Source organism: Pan paniscus, chromosome 1, assembly GCF_029289425.2.
Source record: "Pan paniscus chromosome 1, NHGRI_mPanPan1-v2.0_pri, whole genome shotgun sequence".
NCBI classification, from domain to species: Eukaryota; Metazoa; Chordata; class Mammalia; order Primates; family Hominidae; genus Pan; species Pan paniscus.
In genome coordinates, this window is record NC_073249.2 from 162170548 (window position 1) to 162191032 (window position 20485).

General features: G+C 40.2%; 1 protein-coding gene across 4 annotated transcripts in view; it reads right to left on the reverse strand.

Annotated features, from left to right (window-relative positions):
- The window catches only part of CACHD1 (cache domain containing 1), a 223169-nt gene that overhangs the window by 5236 nt on the left and 197448 nt on the right, over positions 1 to 20485 (reverse strand). For 3 of the 4 annotated variants that reach the window (XM_003806933.8, XM_055117842.2, XM_055117837.1), the window contains exons 17-26: positions 16050 to 16172; positions 14495 to 14594; positions 14288 to 14404; positions 12191 to 12351; positions 11769 to 11855; positions 10776 to 10892; positions 9486 to 9637; positions 8040 to 8201; positions 6462 to 6539; positions 5681 to 5782 (exon numbers count right to left, since the gene is read on the reverse strand). In XM_003806933.8, the coding sequence (XP_003806981.2) occupies positions 5681 to 5782; positions 6462 to 6539; positions 8040 to 8201; positions 9486 to 9637; positions 10776 to 10892; positions 11769 to 11855; positions 12191 to 12351; positions 14288 to 14404; positions 14495 to 14594; positions 16050 to 16172 (1199 nt within the window). The remainder of the gene's footprint in view (positions 1 to 5680; positions 5783 to 6461; positions 6540 to 8039; positions 8202 to 9485; positions 9638 to 10775; positions 10893 to 11768; positions 11856 to 12190; positions 12352 to 14287; positions 14405 to 14494; positions 14595 to 16049; positions 16173 to 20485) is intronic. The other variant, XM_055117831.2, reaches the window with a different exon arrangement.

The window sequence follows — 20485 nt, forward strand, 5'->3', positions numbered from 1 at the left end:
TAAAAACAACTGCTGCCCCATCCCCCACCAACGCACACTATACTCTCAAAGCAACAGCATCAATGAATTTTGTAGTTACCTGTGGCTTTGCCTGGTACGACATTCACTAGTCTCATCTAATAATGCAGACATTCTAGGATACACTGGACTCTGTCCATGGGTTATGACAGAGTCCAGTGACACTCTGAACCTGGCTGGTCACAGGTCCTGGGTTCACATCCAGGATGGTAGTGATGGTGCAGCTGTCTCCAAGGCAACTCAGGAGGGCACCCATCTCTTCATCTCAGGATGGCAACCCCATCTCTTCTGCTACTGCTTTCTGATAGGAACCTCAACAGAGGTGCTTTCAGAGTAAAACTCTCATACTAAGGGCATTCCATTTAATTTCCTTACTATGATACCATTGCTCAACCCCTCTGTAACTTCCTCTTATTTCAATCATTAATGGAAATCTGAAGAGGTCAGGGGAGAAGGGAATAGCAAGTTGTGGAAAAGCAGGAGAAAGACAAACACATTTTCGTATTCAACAAATTAATTGTTTACTCAGTGCCAGGCAATTCTGCTGAGCACTGGGAAGGGTGATGAATTAAGACAGACATAGTCCCTGACTCATGGAGGAAGAGGCACTATTTGAAACACAAAGGATATTTGCAAACACTTTCAAGGAAAAATTTCTTTACTATCCAAAAGCTTATGTAGCAAAGTGTCTGCAAATACAATCTCAAGTGGGAAATGGGCTTTAGAAAGGAGGTCAGGCATCTATCAAAAAGAGCCGAGATTAGGTTTTTGTTCTTTGACAGTCTGCTTATATATTTATCTGATAGTTCCTAAGAAACTTCGTTTGATTATAAGGGGTGTGACGTCCCTCTGGGGACTCACTCACCATCTCGTGGCCACAGAGAGTAACTGCAGGAGAATGTTTGTGCACCTCTAGAAAATGGTCTTATGTTCATCTACAAAGTTTTTTGACCAGGTTTTTAAGGTTCAGCATTTGCTTTTTAAGTATTTTGGAATTTGCCACGAACTAGGGAGAAATCTTCCTCTACAAAGAAAAAAATGTTGCCTAATATACACTTACATAAAGTTTCTGATGAGATAGTAACCAAAATATAAATTCACAAGGAACAAATAACATACAGGTGTTTTTTGACTTAAAAATAAGCCAATAGATGATTGGACAGAACATGATATTTTTAAGAGAAATGGGCAAAGCAGATAGATAGTTGAAAACACACACAGGTAGTAATTGTTTCTAACCTCCACTTGTGAGGGTAACACTGCTGAAAATCAATCATTCTAAGTGGTCTTAGACTATGGGCCAAAATGATCCTACTTTCAAAAAACATTCTCAATTGGAGTAGTTTTTCTTAAGATACAACAATTAAAATTAGATTCTTTTGAAAAACGAAATTCTGTTGGCCACATAAAATATTTCTAAATAAAAATACACCCTAAAGTTTCTAAGTTTAGTTTGGTAACATTCAATTTTCATTCAATTCTAGGATCACAACTCTGAACCATACCATGAGAGCCGAGGCCGTTGTGTAGTCATGTATTTATAGACTTAATTCTTTTGAGTTTCCTTTTGTGTAACACACTCAAGGATTCACATGGAAATACGCTTATCAGGGAGCAGAGAATCGTGACGCCACAATCCTACCAGTTCAAGGGCCAGTCAATGCTACGTTCCTCCATGGGGTTTCCCATAATTTATTCGCAGATAAAAGTGAACTCTCACCCCTTTCCTTCTTTGTTCTACTCTTTTAAGGAAGCTGTCATATTCCACCTTTTATCAAGCATATGAATACATGCATTCATTTATAGCTTCCTCCTAGACTGTAAATTTCTTCAGGGCAGGGTGGGCACAGAGGTAGGGAGGTCAACCCTGAGCACCGTGCCTATCATATGCCATTTCATTTCATCCTCATTGCAACTCCACCCAGCATTTTTCTTTCTTTTTTTTTGAGACAGCCCTGTCTCAAAGAGCTCAAAGAGTTCTTGGCTAGAGTGCAGTGGTGCTAACATGGCTCACTGCAACCTTGACCTCCTGGGCTCAAGTGATCTTCCCACCTCAGTCTCCCGAGTAGCTGGAACTACAGGCACGTACCACCATGACTGGCTAATTTTTTTATTTTGTAGAGACAGAGTCTCACCATATTGCCCAGACTGCAGTAAAAATTTTTAATCCTACCTTAAGTATTAGGAAACTCAGGTCTAAGGTAGCTCACTAAGGTCTCAACAGCTTGTGGAAAAAAAAGGGGGAGAAGTAGGCTTCAAAGTGAACTGGCTTTACCCTATCTCCTAAGCTCTCCCTCTACACCAAGCTGTCTTGAGGAAGTAACAACTCCCATCTGTAGCCCCCTCCACCTCCACAGTGTACTAGGGTATAGTCATGTCTTGTGTAATGACAGAGATACATTCTGAGAAATGTGTCCTTAGGTAATTTCATCATTGCACAAATGTCACAGAGTGTACTTTCACAAACCTAGATGGTACAGCCTACTACACACCTCGGCTATATGGCATAGCCTATTCTTCTAGGCTACAAACCTATGCCACATGTTACTGCACTGAATACTGTAGGCAACTGCAACACAATTGTACACAATACTGTAGGTAATACTATAGGTATTTATATATCTAAACATAGAAGAGGTACCAGAAAAATACCGTATAAAAGATTTTTTAAAATGGTACACCTGTGGCAGGGCGCAGTGGCTCACGCCTGTAATCTCAACACATTGGGAGGCTGGGGTGGGCGGATCACCTGAGGTTGGGAGTTCGAGTCCAGTCTGACCAACATGGAAAAACCCAGTCTCTCTCAAAAATACAAAGTTAGCCGGGCATGGTGGCATGTGCCTGTAATCCCAGTTACTTGGGAGGCTGAAGCAGGAGAATCGCTTGAACCCAGGAGGTGGAGGTTGTGGTGAGCTGAGATCGCACCATTGCACTCCAGCCTGGGCGACAAGAGCAAAACTCTGTCTCAAAACAAAAAACAAAAAACAAAAAAGGTACACCTATATAGAGCACTTACCATAAATGGAGCTTGCAGGATTGGTAGTTGTTCTGTGTGAGCCAGTGAGTGACTGGTGAGTGAATGTGAAGGTCTAGGACATCAGTGTACACTACTGTAGACTTTATACTATATATTTAGGCTACTCTAAATTTATTAAACTTTTTTCTTTCTTCAATAATAAACCTTTGCTTACTGTAACTTTTTTGCTTTATAAACTTTAAACTTTTAAAACTTTTTGACTATTTTGTAATAACAGGTTAAAATACAGACACATTGTACAGCTGTGCAAAAATATTTCCTTTCGTTATATCCTTATTCTATAAGCTTTTTTCTAGTTTAAAAATTTTTACATTTCACTTTTTAAACTCCTTCATTAAAAAACTAAGACACAGTGTCTCCAAAAAAAAAAAAAAAGTCGAAGAAAAAACAAAGAAAATCCACAAATATGACTAAATGGCGATAAAATACCAAAAAAATTTTTTACCACAAATGAGATCCTTGATATGTAAGGAATGATACAGTTTTGAAGTGCAGTGAGCTGAGATCGCGCCTTTGCACTCCAGCCTGGGTGACAAGAGCGAGACTCCGTCTCAAAAAATAAAGCACACACACAAAAAAACTAAGACACAAACACACACATTAGCCCAGGCCTACACAGGGTCAGGATCATCAAGATATCACTAGGCAACAGAAATTTTTCAGCTCCATTATAATCTTATGGGACCCCTGTAGTATATGCGAAGTGTTGTTACGCAGTGCATAACTGTGCATAGCAGATGCCAATACATCCACCAAACAGGAGAGTAGAGCATACACAGATGAGCAAGAAGTGTGCCAACAAAACAATTAGATTTCCTTGTATAATGGGTGTATATAGCTTTGCCTCTAGGCATCACAGGGACATTAACTCAATGCCACCATTTTTAGTGACCCACGTACTGGTTCAAGGGATATGCCAACACACATTTAAATTCTATTGATTTTATGATGCATTTGGAATATGGGGAGTGTCAATGCCTTCCCCTTCTTTTGGTGTTGCATTCTGTCTGCATGAGAAACTATTTTTCATACCTTGGGGATAACATGGATCCAATTATGGAGAAAAATGAAAGGAACCAAGCCCTTAGCTGGATGCCTTAGTGTTCAGATACTGACACTGCACCCTTCCTTTTATCTAAGCTGTTGCTTCATATGCCATTTTACTGAGACAATGGGAGAGGCTAATGGAACGTCATAAACATCACTCAGAATCCTAATTTGGTATTGATGCAATTCCTATTGAGGAACAGAGAGAAAAAGGATTCAGTATTTCAGAGAGAGAAAAGGATTCAGTATTTCTGCTGAATAAGAAATTATTTCTGTTGAACTTTAGTAGCCTCAAACCTGTTTTATTATTCAAACGAGAAGGCACAGAACTGCCTGGCAGCAGGAATTTATGCAAGTTCAAAGGTTTGTAGAGAAAAAAGCAAAAAAGTCAAAGAAACTGAGAAATTTAAGTTCTGCTGTGGTTCTCCATAGAAACCTGAAGTTTCTATTTAGTTGGTGGGAATAATGTCATTCAAAGCCCAAATTAACAGTCTCCAATTTATAAAACAGAGCTTTAGCTGCTCTTATTTGCCAAAGGGAGTTTGAAGACCTGGCTGTAGTGTAAAAGGTGACGTTGGTTGCTCTGAGGAGTATCTATTTTTGCATTTTTTAGTGTAGATACAGGGAATACATGGTTTGAGGACTTTTTTTTTCCAGGATAGGTGTGGAAAAAGTTAAGTAAAAAAGGCTTAAATACACTATTTATGTATTTAAAAAAGGACTTGATTCTAGGAGGAAAATACAGATTTCTGGAAAATTAAACAGCTATCTTAAAAAAAAAAAAAGATTTTACAATGGCAGGAAAAACACTACCCACACCTGTTATATTTTTGTGGAACTGTGGCAGTGATGCTTATAGACTGGGATACATCTGCTGTTCTTTGCAACAATGAGCGATATGGACTCTGAGAAGGAGAGAAGCCGTGTGGGATGGCCAAGTCTTTGGCAGAGTATGTGGATTTCATAAGTTACCTAGCACTCGGCGCCTCTTCATGATTTGGCCTTGACGCTTCCTGAGCATCTTATAGGCACTTACACAACTCCATGACTTTGTACACACTGGTCCTTTGGCCTCTAATATTCTTTGCCCCTACCTTTTCTTTAATCACCCCCTCAAGGCTCAGTGCAAATGTTGCTTCTTGCTTCTTTGGTGAAGCCTTCTCTGAGCTCCCCAGACCATGCCAGAGGTCAGGGCAAGAGAATGCTGGAGGACAGCACAGATTCTTGTCATGCCCCAAGGGGACATGACTGAAAAAGCCCTTAAAGATCCTGCTGTTTGCCAGCCAACACTGGAGAGCGGGACCTAAGAGGATGCTGATTTTATGGAAAAGCAAGTGGGATGGCAAGCAGGCTCCATTTAAACAATATGAATCCTTCTGTATGGAGAAAAACTTGAAAGCAATCCGTGTGCCCAGAGGAGTGCTGAGACATAAGTAAAACTGTCCTCGGGCTCTTATAAACCAGTGGCATGCTGGGGTGTGTCTTTTTGGAAAACCATGTCAAAATAGGGTGTGAGCATCATCCCACAGGAGTACATGAGGTTCCTCGGGTCTTCAAATGCAGGAAGCTAGACCTTACCATGATCACTTTCTGTTCCTGATCGACCCCAGTAGCGGCGCCTTCTTTCTGGACTGTGTGCATGTCGTTCGATGACCGCAGCTATAAACCGAGTGTTGCTGACTGTAGGAAGCCAAGGACAGTTAATGTCACTCTTATGCCAGTATCTCCATTGTTTCAAACACATTTGCTCTGAGAGGGCTCATTTACATGCTGGGAGAATTCTCTTTGGAAAGCCAGAATAAATCATTTTTTAAACAATTCTGGGGATTGGGGTGCTGATTTTAGAACTGGTGCAGTGAGAGGTATTTAATTATATATCTCCAACGTGCATCAGGAAGCTATGGTCTAGTAGGTGAAGGCCAGGGTGTCTTAACACTAATGGAAATCTCTTTTGATAAAGAAAATGCTCTTTTTTCCTCCCTGAGTTGTACATACTAGTTAAGGGATTTTTTTAAAAATGCGTACCTGAAACTTCCTTTTCTAAAATACTATGGTTGGAAAATAATGAGCAAGAGAAAGAAAGGAAAGGGTGAGCTGTTTTAGGTCAACACACTTAATGCAAAAAAAAAAAAAAAAAAAAAAAAAAACCACAATAAAATCTCTTGAGATTCTCTAAAACAAAGCAAAGACCTACACGTACTCCTAACAAAAAAGGATGGAAAAAAACAACTAAAAAAACCCAGCCACCGTGTCAAAGCTTCTTAAATTTTAATACAAGCCAAAAGGATATAAGAAAGAATATTTATTCTGGATTAGCCTCCTGCTGACACATTCTGCAGCAAGGCAGCTGAATACTCACTGATGCCTCTGTCTTCGTGGCTGTCGTCGTCCCTTTCATCTCTGTCATTCTCCAGGTTGGACATACGCACTGACATTTCTACCCATCATTAAAAAGAGAGAAACATGACTATTTAATCAAACAAAATCACCCACTTTAATACCCTGCTGAGCACTTGTTTGATGGCTGGGTGACAGCATTCCATCAAGAATGAATCCCATCTTAGAAGGGAATGAACTGATGCCCCATTTTTTTTTAAAGGAGGAGGGAGCAGGAATCCAAACAAGAAGAACAAGTAATCAAGAGACATCTGAAATTCATTTTTGAGAAAGGAAGAGAAAAGAAGTTGATTGAGGCCAACAAATCTTTAATCCTCTACTAAAGTACTGAAACAGAAGGAAAGGGATTGAAAAATGACTGACTGTGTTGGTGAAATGGTGCAACAAAAGCCTCCAAAAGGCCAGGCATAAGCTAACACTGGTTGACGGTCATCCTCAGTCTAGCTGAATCTCACCAAGGGAAGCACATGGTGATTATCCCTGTTACTAAATCAGGCAACATTACTCCATGATTCCCCTTCGGGCTTGTGGCCATAGTGAAATGCTTTAACATCAACCTGTCATTACAGCTGTTAGAGTGAGCTAAGTGGCCAGGAAGATGAGTTAACTTCATCTCCAAAAAGGTCAGGTCAACACATCCCTGGGGACTGGGGTTTTAGGAAGGATGGAGACGGCCATTAAACAGTTTTGTTCCCTGCAAACAGAGTACAGATACTGCACTTAAACAGAGTATAGATACTGCACGTGGTATTGAGGCCATGATTATAGGTGAATCATTTTGTACTTGGCTTCGATGACTTTTTTTTTTTCAGATGGAGTCTCACTCTTTCGCCCAGAATGGAATGCAATGGCGCGATCTTGGCTCACTGTAGTTTCCATCTCCTGGGTTCAAGCGATTCTCCTGCCTCAGCCTCCCAAGTAGCTCAGACTACGGGCAGGTGCCACCGCACCCGGCTAGTTTTTGTATTTTTAGTAGAGGCGGGGTTTCACCATGTTGGCCAGGCTGGTCTTGAACTCCTGACCTCAAATGATCCACCCACCTCGGCCTCCCAAAGTGCTGGGATTACAGGCATGAGCCACCGCGATTGGCCGACTTATCCTGTTTTAAGAGATGTGATTATTCAAATGTGTGTTTATTCACACTACATAATGGCAGCTGCAATCGAACAGATTATATTCTTGCCATCAGTGATCTGGGGTATCTTTGATTTGCCTGTCTTTTTGGAATTGCAAGGGCAGCACATCTAACAAACAAAATTTCCCACTCAGCATCCCAGCTCCCCTGACTGGCTTATTGCAGAGGCAGGCCACTGGGGGCCAATGCTGGTAAGGAGAGGATCCAAGGATTTTTCTGGGGATCAAAATAGAGCTTGTAGGGTTTAGGCACTGAAGAAGAAAGCAGGCTTTGGGACTTCCAAAATGACTCCACAGAAGCTGAAAGTATAGCACTGTTCTGACAGTTCCTTAGAGGCTTACACAACCCGCCACTGTCCTTCTAGCTTGGCTGCTGCCTCCCCTGTGGGGTTCATTTTGAGCTCACCTTGGGCAGCAAGAGGAGACATATGCTGATGGCTCCGGCGATGAATCTGGTGGCGGTAGGCATACACCGCCAGGACCAAGACCATGATGCATCCCATGATCCCTCCAGCCACAGGACCCACAGGGGCACTTTTAATCATGTTTAATGTGATCACTTCATCACCTTCAGTGAAAGGGCAAGAAGATGTTCCTTGTTAAGATTTCCCAAGTGGGGAAGAAAGTAAGGATGGTGAGATGGGAGGGAATACAGTGGGAAGGGGGTTGGCGGAAGATAAACAGATGCTTAGTTAGGCTTTGAGTTCCTCAAACATGACGCATGGGAACGTGGGAGCAGAGGCTTCATTTAATTCCTGGTTCTCCAGTGTTGGTTGCTAGGCAGAGCAGGAGCACAAATGGCAAGGACTGCTGGGAAGAGTGAGCAGACCAGAAGAATTGCTTACACAGGCAGCATCCAACACCAACAGAGTCCTAGCTCCCTGGGGTATGAGTTACTCTTGGAAGAGAGGAAAGAAAACCTAGTACAGAGTAACCACTGAAATAAAAGGCACCAGGTCCAATAAATATGCGCTAACCGGATCAAGTTTCGAAGCTTATGGGTTTCCTTTAAAAGGCCATTTGTGCTTTCCAGATAGGAAACTGCAGGTGAGCACAGAAAGTGATTTCTCAGAGCCAAGTCACTTTCACATATGTACCCTCACCTAGTTCAGTAGTAACATACAAGCTCAAAATCCTTCCTCACATATGAGCTTTTCTTCTAGACAGGCTGATGTAAGTGATGTTAAAAATCAAGGTATTAACTAAGGATTTAAATATTTGACTCTACTGCCATCTAAGAATTAGGACTTGGTGCTAATTCTGGAAAGACTGAAAAAAAAATCTCAGGTAAGCGATCTAATCTTGGCAGTATTTTTGAGGTCTTGGAGACTGATCCCAGGGGCTGTCCACCCTGTGGTGTCCCTGTGCTTCATCCTAAGCTGTCCCAGCTGCACTGGGTAGCTCTGGCTTCTGTTGACTCCAAGGCCCCAAATACTGATTTGTAGCTATAAGACTTCTACCTTGCAAAAGTTGTGAGTGAAGGTTTTAGCAGGCACTAGACATACAGTGGTCACTCCGTACACAGAAGCTGTGCTTCTGACAGCTGGCGTGCATATCCAAACAGACTCCAGAGTTTGGCCATGCAGAAACTAGGCCTGATATTTATCAGAACAAGCTTTATGGGAATGAATTCCAGGCTTGTAAAATTTGGCAGGACAGATGGCCACTCACTCTCTCTGCATAGAATATTTAGCCAGTTCTGAAGGTAATTATCTGCCTTGGTTTTGTAACTAAAGACTACCAGCAAAGGAATCAGGGAAGTTGGGAAGAGGATTATTTTAAGATGTCCTAGTATATAGGCAGGAAATTGTATATTCAAGAATCAAATTGTTGGGGCATCTAACAAACATACCTATTGCTCCCATGTCATCAACGTAGGGACTTTTGGCTCCCACAATCCCCCCGAAGCATTCTTTCTGGGGGGCACAGTAGGGTTTGTCCAGGTGAGTCTTTCCATCACTGTCCACCATGCACCATTCACAATCCAGCACCCCAAAACAGTCCCTGCCAGAAAAACAATACTTAGTCTTCTATAAAGCAGTGTGGGGCAGGGGACAGCACTTAAGTGTGGGCATCAGACAGTTCTCAGGATCTCCATTACTTACTAGTGCTGTGAATTTCTTAGTTTCCTTTCCTTATAAAATGAGAATAGCAATAGACTGCCAGGGAAATAACTGTTTTATGCCTCTTAACAACTTGGAAAGGAGAGAAATAAAACTGCTCTCTGTGAATTAAATAACGACATCCACACATCATGGGGCTATTCAAAATCATCTTACAAGACCAAACAGAAATGACCCCAGTGTTTGTTAGACTCTGGCTTAACATCCCCCAAGTATGGGTCATTTAAAAAAATTTTTTAAAAGTCCAATAAGTTTGGAAATACTTGGCCAGATACCACAGGTTTCCTCACTGCCAATTTCTCAGAGCCTTTAGTGTATTACATGCATTGTGACTGTCTCAAGAGAATATATGCAGTGTCAGCATTTCCCAAACTTAATTGACTTGGGGCTACTGTATAACATCCCAAATTAATCAGTTTGACACCACAATTCCTTTGCTAAAATACACACACAAAGCAGAGTAAGCTATCCCTCTAAACACTGTTTAATAAAATGGCAAGCTACAGCTACAATAAGCTAAAAACCAACTCCCCTTTACTTAGTCTACCACAGCCACTATTTCCATAATGTCTAGTCCCAAACTCCTAATCCCACCTGAGGAGTGGGGAGAGAGCGGGGAACATGTAGTTTTTAGTTCTCAAAACTATCATGAAGCAGATGTGTTTCCTAAGAAAGGAAAATAAATGAACTTCAAAATATCACACCTAGAGCCTTGACCACTGGGTTCTGCTTCTGGACCTCGGGGGTTCCTCCTCCCTTGCCCTGCTGCTTCATGCCATGGCCCCTCACACTTCTTTTATTTCAAGAAAAACTCCCATTCACAGATGAGGCCACTAACATATGGTACACACGCTAAATACGGGTAATAAGTGGGAACGAGACAACATTTAATCTGGTGGGTAAAGGCTTATGGAAATCAGTTTCAGATCTGAAAAACTGACATACCTTTTTAAAACATGAAGAGTAGGAATAATAAATATTAGCTGGAAAACCTAAATTCTTTACTAGATTCTGCTTACCCACTTTCCAGCCTCTGACTGCACCTGCTGTTGACACACTGGTGAAGAGCATCTTGCAGGCCAGGGTCAATAGCTGTGTATGTCACCGGCTCCTGGTGGACCTCGCAGCTTGGGTTTCTGTGCAGGAGGTAAGTCTGGGGGTTAAGACGACCACCGCCCACATTCCAAACTCATGCTCCTGGTCCTTAACAGCAGTCAGACAGATTTGGGTTTGAATCCTGGCTTTGCCACTTAGTGTGTAACCTTGTATCAATTACTTAACAACTCTGAGCTTCAATTTATTTATCTTTATATACAGTAGAAGTAATACAAATAACCTAGGCAACATGATGAAACCTCATCTCTACGAAAAGTACTACTACAACAACAAAATTTAGACAGGCTTGGGAATCACATGCCTGTAGTTCCAGCTACGAGGGAGGTAGAAAGGTGGGAGGATTGCTTGAGCTTTGGAGGTAGAGGTTGCAGTGAGCCATGATCGCGCCACTGCACTCCATCCTGAGCAACAGAGTGAGACCATGTCTCAACAATTATACACACACAATACAAACACACATGACACTCTTAATTTCTAGAGAAGGGGTTTATTACAATTTATTTTCCTGGTGTTAAAATCTGTCACTGATATAAATAATGCTGTAGAACACATCATATGTGTGTGAAAAACACTTGCATATTTATCACAGGGTTAATTAAAACACTAAGTGACTTAATGTGCATAAAGTACTCAACACATGGTAGACACTTAGTAAATGCTTGAAACATTCTCACTTTTTTTGTATGTAGCACATACACTCTTAATACTTTTACAGCAGTTAAATTTAAACCTTGAAACAGGCATCATTTTATGGCACTACGGAGCTTGAATTCTGGCTCACTGAACAGTTAGTTCTATCATTAGAATGAATCCTCTTTATACGCCCTAACTCAAAACAAATCTATAAGAGACTCACAGTATTATATATGTATTATTATTATTATTAATTATTTTACCGGTTCTCTGCATTGGTGAGGTTGCCAGTGCACTCATTGACCTCTAGAGGGCACTCACAAGGACATTCACATTCATTTTGTTCCATTCTGAAAAGCAAAAAGAAAGTTACTATGCAGAAGGTCAATGGCAAACTGTAAGTTGTACATGTGCTGGGGAAGCAAAATAATGAAGCTCTGAGCTAGTTTAAAAGAATAGTAAAAAAGAAGTTACAGCCAAAGGTTAAATACATAAATGGCCTTAATCCATTGTTCTTTGGACAAGGATGCTGCAAACGGCACAGCTCTAAGTGCCTTTGTAACTGTGACTTTTCTTCAGGACACACACCAGCACTTTCTGTTTATTTTGCACTTCAAAATGCCTGACATCAGTTGAAATATTACACAGTGTGGTGAACACAGAATATGATCCATTGCATTTTTACCGGTGACAGTTGAGACAGAGTCGGTCCACCATGCTGCAGGCACAGAAGGCAAGAGAGTCGCAGGTTTCGTTGACAATGCCAACAAACGCGTTGGTTCCTGGGATCCTTGCTAATCTGTATTTGGAACAGTGGCTGCCATGCACAAGGTTCGTCAAATCCCCCTACAGAACAATCAAGGTATCAGAAATGACAGACAGCAATGCAAAGACTCAGCCCTACCTTGGTGAAAACAACTCTTCAACAACCTACGAAAAATAGCTTAAAATAAAATGTTTCTGATTACAAAAGTCACTGTTAAAAAATATATAGTCACTGTTAAAAATTTAGAAAATAAAAATTATTCATAATCAGAGATAACTCCCATTGAACAGCTGTGTATATATTATGAATTCTTTTATCTGTGTTTATACAAATATAACTTTTATAGCTGCTATTAAAACCTGTTTTTTCTTAACACATAACAATATACCAGGAAAATGAATACTTCAAGAAGCAATAAAAGACAATTTTCAGGGAAGGAATAGTTTAAATTTTATTCACATGCAAACCTAGTTAACCACAAATTGTGCATTTCCCTTTTTTTGGGTGATGAAACTTTTTCCTTTTATAATAATAAAATTATTTAAAAATCAAACCTAACAGGCAAATTTCTGCTTCTAGAATATTTAAATAATCCAACTAAAACAAGTATCCCTTTTCTTCATTCCATAACAAGAAAATGTGATAGCAAGTTTCTTGAATTGCCAATTTTGTTTACCATATTAGAAAATCAAAGATTCCAAAGTGGTATTGTAGAGTTGCATGTAATCATTTTTCTGCATGTGTGTCAGATACACTAGGCAAATTATTTCACCTCAAGCTTGTTTCATGCCATTCACCCTGTATATATGCTTGGTGAGGATTAGCTTAGTTCTGAGAATCATAGCACTGAATGGGTTTTTAGAGGTCTACATGAATTTCTAACTGTCTGGAAGACACCCATCTCTAGAACATAAGCAGTAACATAGGCTTGGAGTCCTGACAGCCCCAATACCCAGGAATGCTCTAATTCCATTTGGGGATAACTTGGGCCAATAAATTATTCAAATTTGCCTTTTGAGAAGTATCTACCTGAGTATCCTGGCATTGTGTGCTGAAGACTCCAGAAATCATTGCATAAATAATAGAAGATACACAGAATAAGTCAGACTTTCCTACGACAACCTTACTTGGCAGTCTCATTTGTCAATGTCTCCTTTAAAAACAGTGCTTCTCAAAATGGTATGGGGTCTGAACAGGGTAATAATGACTTCCCTTGCTTTGAACACACCATTCTATTAACATATTCATGTTTTAAACTACTCTTTTCCACCAGATAATTGCTTTCTGCAAGAGAGTTTTTGAGACTCAGTTTAGGATTTTTAATTTAACCCAGTACATTTTAAAAATTAATTACATACTTAATGACTGACATAAATGCCTATTCTAAATAAAAAACCTACTTCCTGTAAATAGCTTTTTGAATGTTCTTTCATTCCCCATTTTAGCTTTCTCCCAACTAGGATTATTTATAAATTAATGAGAATGTCCTTAAGATCTTTAACCATAACCAGGTAAATTTGCAGCAACTCAAACTATACAGAGTACTCTAAGCTAAAAAAAGACATTATTTTCAGATGATTTACATGAGAGTTCCCATCTCAAAGAGCAAATGATCAAGAACTGACCTAACTTGGCCTTGGGAATTTGAGGAGCCCGAGTGATCTCTAGAAGACAGGAAGAGAGGAACACATGGTGCCACATATATTTATACAAGACTGTGGGAACCAACTTCAGCAGATATTTCAAAGGACTTAGACTGGGTAAGTCTTTAAACAAACAAAACCAAAACAAAATACCAACTGAGAGACCTTAAAACATTTACTTTTCTACTCTGAGCTTTATATCTCCCAATTGTCAAACTGGGAACTGGAACTAAGGTCCTGTCTCCTCCTATCATTCTATAGTTCCAAGGCAATGAAACAGGTAGGAATAATATTCAGACACTAGCCATGATTCCAATTCATGTTCCATAATGGGATGGAAAAATGAGAGTGTTAAGGAATCAGATCAACTTACCGCAAGGCTGGTGTTGAATTTATAAAACCTCTGGACCGTTCTGTCACTGAAGCTGTTGCACAGGTTTTTCTTTACAAAGTTGGGGTGGTTGAGGATATCATTTGCTACCAGGGGCTCCTACCAAGGCCAAAGAGAACAGAAGACATATGCCATGTAGTGAGCTGCAGGCGGTTGGAGAACTGAGCAGCTCAGCTTTGTGACAAATACCTTGTGGGTGATGTGCTGCTGCTCCACAGGTGCATGTCCTTTGGGGTCGATGAGAGTCGGGTGCGCCACCAGATAACCCCTGTCCTCCATTATGAAGCACCTGTACCAAAACAAGTTATGCCCCTCATTCATATCAGCTGTTTTTTTTTTTCCAAACGTATTCAGAGAGCATTTATCTTGCTAGCCCTGAAACAAACTGCATTTATCCCAGGTTCTCAATAAATACTCATTGGAAAAATGAAGGGAAGCTGGCAGGCAGGTAGACAGGTACATGATTTTTGAGGTTGCGGGTCACCTAGAGTAGAGGTTAAGGTGAGAGTTACACCTGACTCTGTGGTCACCTACATAGTGTATACAGAATGCGCCCACCCAGTCCAAGTAAGATGGACTCAGACCTTTTGCAAAGATGTATGAATGGGAAGTTTGTTCTTTTTTTCCAGGCAAGCAGATCCTAAAGGAAGTAGACTTGAGTATTTCTACTGACAGATTTGAAGTAAAGCATATAATTTCTTCTTTCAATGATAAATATACACAAAATAACAACACGCAGGGGATGTATAAAAATATACAGTAGTCCTTCTCCCTTATCTGTGGAAGATATGTTCCAAGACCCCCAATGGATGCCTGAAAGTGACGATAGTACTGAACCTTACATATACGGGTTTTTCCCTATATATATCTACCTGTGATAGTTTAATTTACAAATTAGGCCCAGTAAGAGATTAACAACATTAATAATAAAATAGAACAATTATAACAGTAATAAAAGTTATGTGAATGTGGTCTTTCTGTCTCTATAAAAATATCTTATTGTATTATGCTATGGGTAACTGAACCCTCACAAAGCGAGACCAAAGATAAGAGGGGGACTACTATATTTGATAGAAACAATAAATGAAGCTAGAACTGCTTTAATCAAGACTATATTTTGCTTTATTTTACTTTACATTAGTGATATCAGTTTGCCAGGAATTCTGCATTTCCCCATAAGGGCCAATGACACGAAGCGTGAACCATGAGATGGAACTAAGAAAGCTATTTTTAAAAGCAGCCTGCATTAAATCAAGGGTATGCCCTTGCTTTGATCAGACAAGTTCTTTTGAAATTCAGGAGGCAGAGACTTTTGGTTCCATGGTCTCTTTCTGGGGAAATGTAAAAGGAACAGTCTAAGCAGCTGAAAATGTCACAAAGACTTTGGTTTAATGACAAAGTTAACATCAAAAGTCCTACCCAAGAGTCCTCTCTGGTCTTTCTAGTACCAAAGATATGGGAAGCCTCTAATTACTGACTTCCAAGGAAACAAGAGCTTTTGGTGCATTCCAGGCTACAGTTATTTTTCTTGTTGTGTGCTGAGTCTGTCTAAATCATAAACAGTATGCATCTCAGAAAAACGAAAGAAGAGAAAAAGAACAAAAATCTTCTTAATAGGACACCCAGGCCATAAATTAGATTTCTATTCCTGACCATAGTTATGCAGTTCCCATTCAACTAGAGATACCTGACATCTATTTTTAAACTGCAGCTAGAAAGGAAATAGCATATCCAAAGCACTTACCTTATTTTGTTGCCACCATCTTGGTTACAGACAGGTAATAGGTCCATCAGAACTTTGTAGAAGTATCTGAGTGTGAAGTCAATGCCCATCACAGCCACAGTGTGCCCAGAAGACAGCTGTGTACTTTAAGTGAAAAAGATCAATGAGAACAATAGGCATGGCTTATTTAAAGATAAAAGCTATGTTCAGTCACAGGGACATTGTTTGGTATTAGAAATACCTTCCCACTGTTCCTCCCTACTTTTCCCACCTACAAAAATGATCAACTAAGTGACTGATTTAACACAACATGGAAATTTTATGAGAGAAAAAAATTTAAGACTTAATGTAGGACTGTATAAATAAGAGTGGCCCAAAACCTGAGCAGCTGTGAAATATGACGTTCAGAGAGTGGCTCGACTGACAAAAATATGGGCACAGAGGCATCAGGTGGGAGGTTGGATGCATGACTACTACAGTTACTTCCAACAAACCTCTAGATAAAAAAAAAATCCCCCTTAGCAACACCCTTATTATTTACTTCATTTTTTAGATAAGAAAACTGAAATCTCACAAAGGTTAACTGAGTGGCTAAGGTCATACAAAACTTAGGAGGAACAATGTCTAGTCCAGTTTTTTTTCCCCACAACATTAAGGTTGACTCTACTCAGAGCACAGCTTATATTCTAGAACAAGACTCTCCTGGTCCATAGGCCAGTGCTTTCTCCATTCCACCCTATTACTCTCAACAGCCAAGGAAGAGAAAATTGGGCAGTAAAACATGGTGCTAACTTGTTTGGCTCTGGAATCAGCAGATCTGAAGTCAAATCTTGGCCCTGTTGCTTTCTATATATGTGGCTTATGGAATGCTGTTTCACCTTTCTAAGTTTCAGTTTTCTCACCCGAAAATGGATTCAATAATAGTACCTACTTTATAAGGCTGTTATTGGGATTAAATGAGATGGTGTATTTACAGTGAACACCTAAAAAAATAGAAGCTAAGCTAAAGAAAACTAAACAGTGAAGTTGAGCCCTCAGGCATGAGTTGACAATAAACTTATTACTCTTTCAGAGAAAACGCACTTCAAGAAATTGCTAGGTGTGTCAGAAGCGTGGACTTCTCACTTGGAACCTTGGCTCTTTTTAATCTATGCTCATGGGTAACTGGGAGGGCATGTGCTACTTGACCAACGAACTCCCCACACTCTTGTAACTGAGAATTTGCAGTTTACCCAACATAGGACTTTCTAAGAGCCTATTATTTAGCATCACCCACCTGCCTAATTTCTTTAATCACAAAAACCTTAATTATTTCTCATAGCAATCTTACAAGGCATTATAATTTCCAGAAAACTAAAGCTTGGGGAAATTAGTTATTTGGCCAAGGTCACATAGTGAATAACTAGTAGAAGCAGAAATGTATTTATCATTTTTGTAAGAGATGGGGTCTTGCTATGTTGCCCAGGCTAGATTCAAGCTCCTGGGGGCTCAAGTGATCCTCCTGCCCCCGTCTCAAGTAGCTGGGACTATAGACACACAACAATGGGCTGGTGGAAGCAGGGCTTTAAACTTAGTGTCTTCAACTCCAAAGCATATACCATGAAGTTGTACTGCCTTCTTAGATCTGCAGAGCATTCAAGAGTTTCCAAGCAACTTTACACTATTTAACTATCTGTGAAAAAGCCATAAAGGAATCATAGTTCCCATTTTATAAATACAAGATTAGGCTGAGAAGGGCAAAAACACATAAGATAGATTAGACCAGTATCCACACCTGGCTCTTTCTACAACCCTACAGCTACCTCGGTGAAAAATAGCTCTTAGGTGTTTTGGTATAAGGTAATTTTATTTCTAAACTTCTCTTGTATAACTGCCATCTGCTTCAAAATGATAAACATGCTAAAGCAACAGCATGTATATTGCCTACGTAAGTCTAGGATTCATATTTTCACCTGCATTTCAGATGGGTACACTGTTACCATAGCAACTCATAAAGAATGATACTGGAAAAAAAAAATCACACCAAACCTATATTTCTAAGTACAACAGACCAGGCTGTTTGCAATACTTCCGTGAGATTTTCACAGCCAAAGACACATCTAACCAGTCCTTTACTCAATGATTGTACTTCATCTCTAGCAGCACCACCCTTCTCCAAAGAATGCAAACCCAGATTCTCAGGGCACTAAAAATGTGTATGAAAGAATCACAAGAAAGCTTACTATGAGTAACTGATAAGTGAGTGTTGAATTAGAAAATGCCTCTAATTCTCAGCCAAACCACTGAAAACTGAGTTCATGGGACTGCTTCATGACAAGCTGAATATTAGCTTAAGCTTTCTCTTCTGACCTGCTAAAATGTCAGAAGTTTAAAACAAAAATAGCATGATAAAAATAACTGCCATTTATTTGGGACTCGACCTTTTAAGTACAGTACTAAGCACTTGACATGCATGCATCATCTCTAATTCTCATCCTATCAGTTCAATGCATGTATTACAGCCTCTGTTTTACATATGAAGTCAGCGAGGTCACAAAACATTATTATAAAAGTGCTTAACATTTATTGAGCCCTTACCAGATACCAGGCACTGTTCTAGGAGACTGACACATATTATTTAATTTAATCTTTAAAAATAATCATTTGAGATAGGCTCTAATATCTCACTTTCCTAAGTGGGGAAACAAAGGTGAAAAGGAATTTGTTTATAGTCATGCAAACAGTAAATGGCAAATCTACTTTTTGGGAGTAGAACCATATGTTAGGAGGGATGAAGTTCTCAAGCTGGCACCCAAGGCCAAAATCGTCAGTAATCATTTGAAAAAAATACCTTTGCAAAGCCTATCTATCCGTGCATCCATCAAAGTCATAGTTACTCTGCTTGAGCACCATAAGAGGTAGTTGACTTGCATTTTAAACTCTGTTGATTGAAAAATACACAGCTCTAAACAGTAAAATCACACTCTGCTAAGCAAAATATTCAAACGACCAGGTGCGTGGGATTTCATATTGCACAGGGCAAGAGCACTTATTCTGGGGAATATACACTCACTGAGTGACTCAGGAGGCAGAACCCAGGACTTCAACTGCCATTTCTTGCTCTTATTATATTCTAGTTAAACTTGTGTAGGTTCAACCCATGATGTAAAAGTAACCAAATGAGGGATTTGAATCTGGAGTTTTCTCTTTTTTTTTGAGACAGAGTCTCACTCTGTTGCCCAGGCTGGAGTGCAGTGGCACATTCTTGGCTCACTGCAACCTCCGCCTCCCGGGTTCAAGTGAGTCTTGTGCCTCAGCCTCCAGAGTAGTTGGGATTATAGGCATGTGCCACTGCATTTGGCTGAACCTGGGTTTTTCTTTTTTTCTTTTTTTTTTTGAGATGGAGTCTTGCTCTGTCGCCCAGGCTGGAGTGCAGTGGTACGATCTCGGCTCACTGCAACCTTCGCCTCCCGGGTTCAAGCAATTCTCTTGCCTCAGCCTCCTGAGTAGCTGGGATTACAGGCATGCGCCTCCATGCCCAGCTAATTTTTGTATTTTTAGTACAGACGGGGTTTCACCATGTTGGTCAGTCTGGTCTTGAACTTCTGACCTCATGATCCGCCTGCCTTGGCCTCCCAATGTGCTGGGATTACAGGCATGAGCCACTGTGCCCGGCCTGAACCTGGGTTTTTCTAACTTGAAAGTCCATCATATTTCCATTGTGATTCACTTGGACCAACACGATAAATATTTGTAAACAAACCAAATAAAAATTCTTCCACCCATTTGAATCCCAACAAAAACATGTAAACATACATACACAAGCATAAACATCTGCCCCTACCCTTGCCCTCTTGAACAAAAAGAATATGTCTAGACAGAAAAGCAAATGGCTCTTGATAATAAGCTGCCAGGTGCGGGGAGTCAGTTGGGTCACCTAATGACTAAGGCACACCTGGGTTTTGATTCCCTGCACTATAACAACATCTTTAACAGCCCAGTTCTGGCCCATTTCATTGTAATCAAAGACCAAGGTGACTGCTTCCCCTCAAAAGAAACAGTCTTTGTTTACTTTTTCTCAACCCATTAGAATATATGGGAGGCATGACAAGTCACTCTATTTAGACATCAGTAGGCGTGTGCTTCACACATGGTCTGTTAATGAGAACACTGAGGGATGTGTTCTAAGTAAGTGTTTACTTGTTTGCATATGAAATCTTATATGATGGGAGAAGCTGACAGAGTCAGACAGATACCATACCCTACAAAGGAGTCAACATTTGGCTGGCTGCAGGGCCCCGTTTTCCACAGAGACATAGGCCATGATATTGAAATTCCACACCTATGGCCTCCCAATTCTTGCTCCCAATGAACTTCCGTTAAGAGGAATTTTACTGAATGTCAATCATTTGACACATAATGAGCACCAGTGAAAAGCATAAACTTAAGCAAGAAAATCTGCCTCCTATAAATGTTAA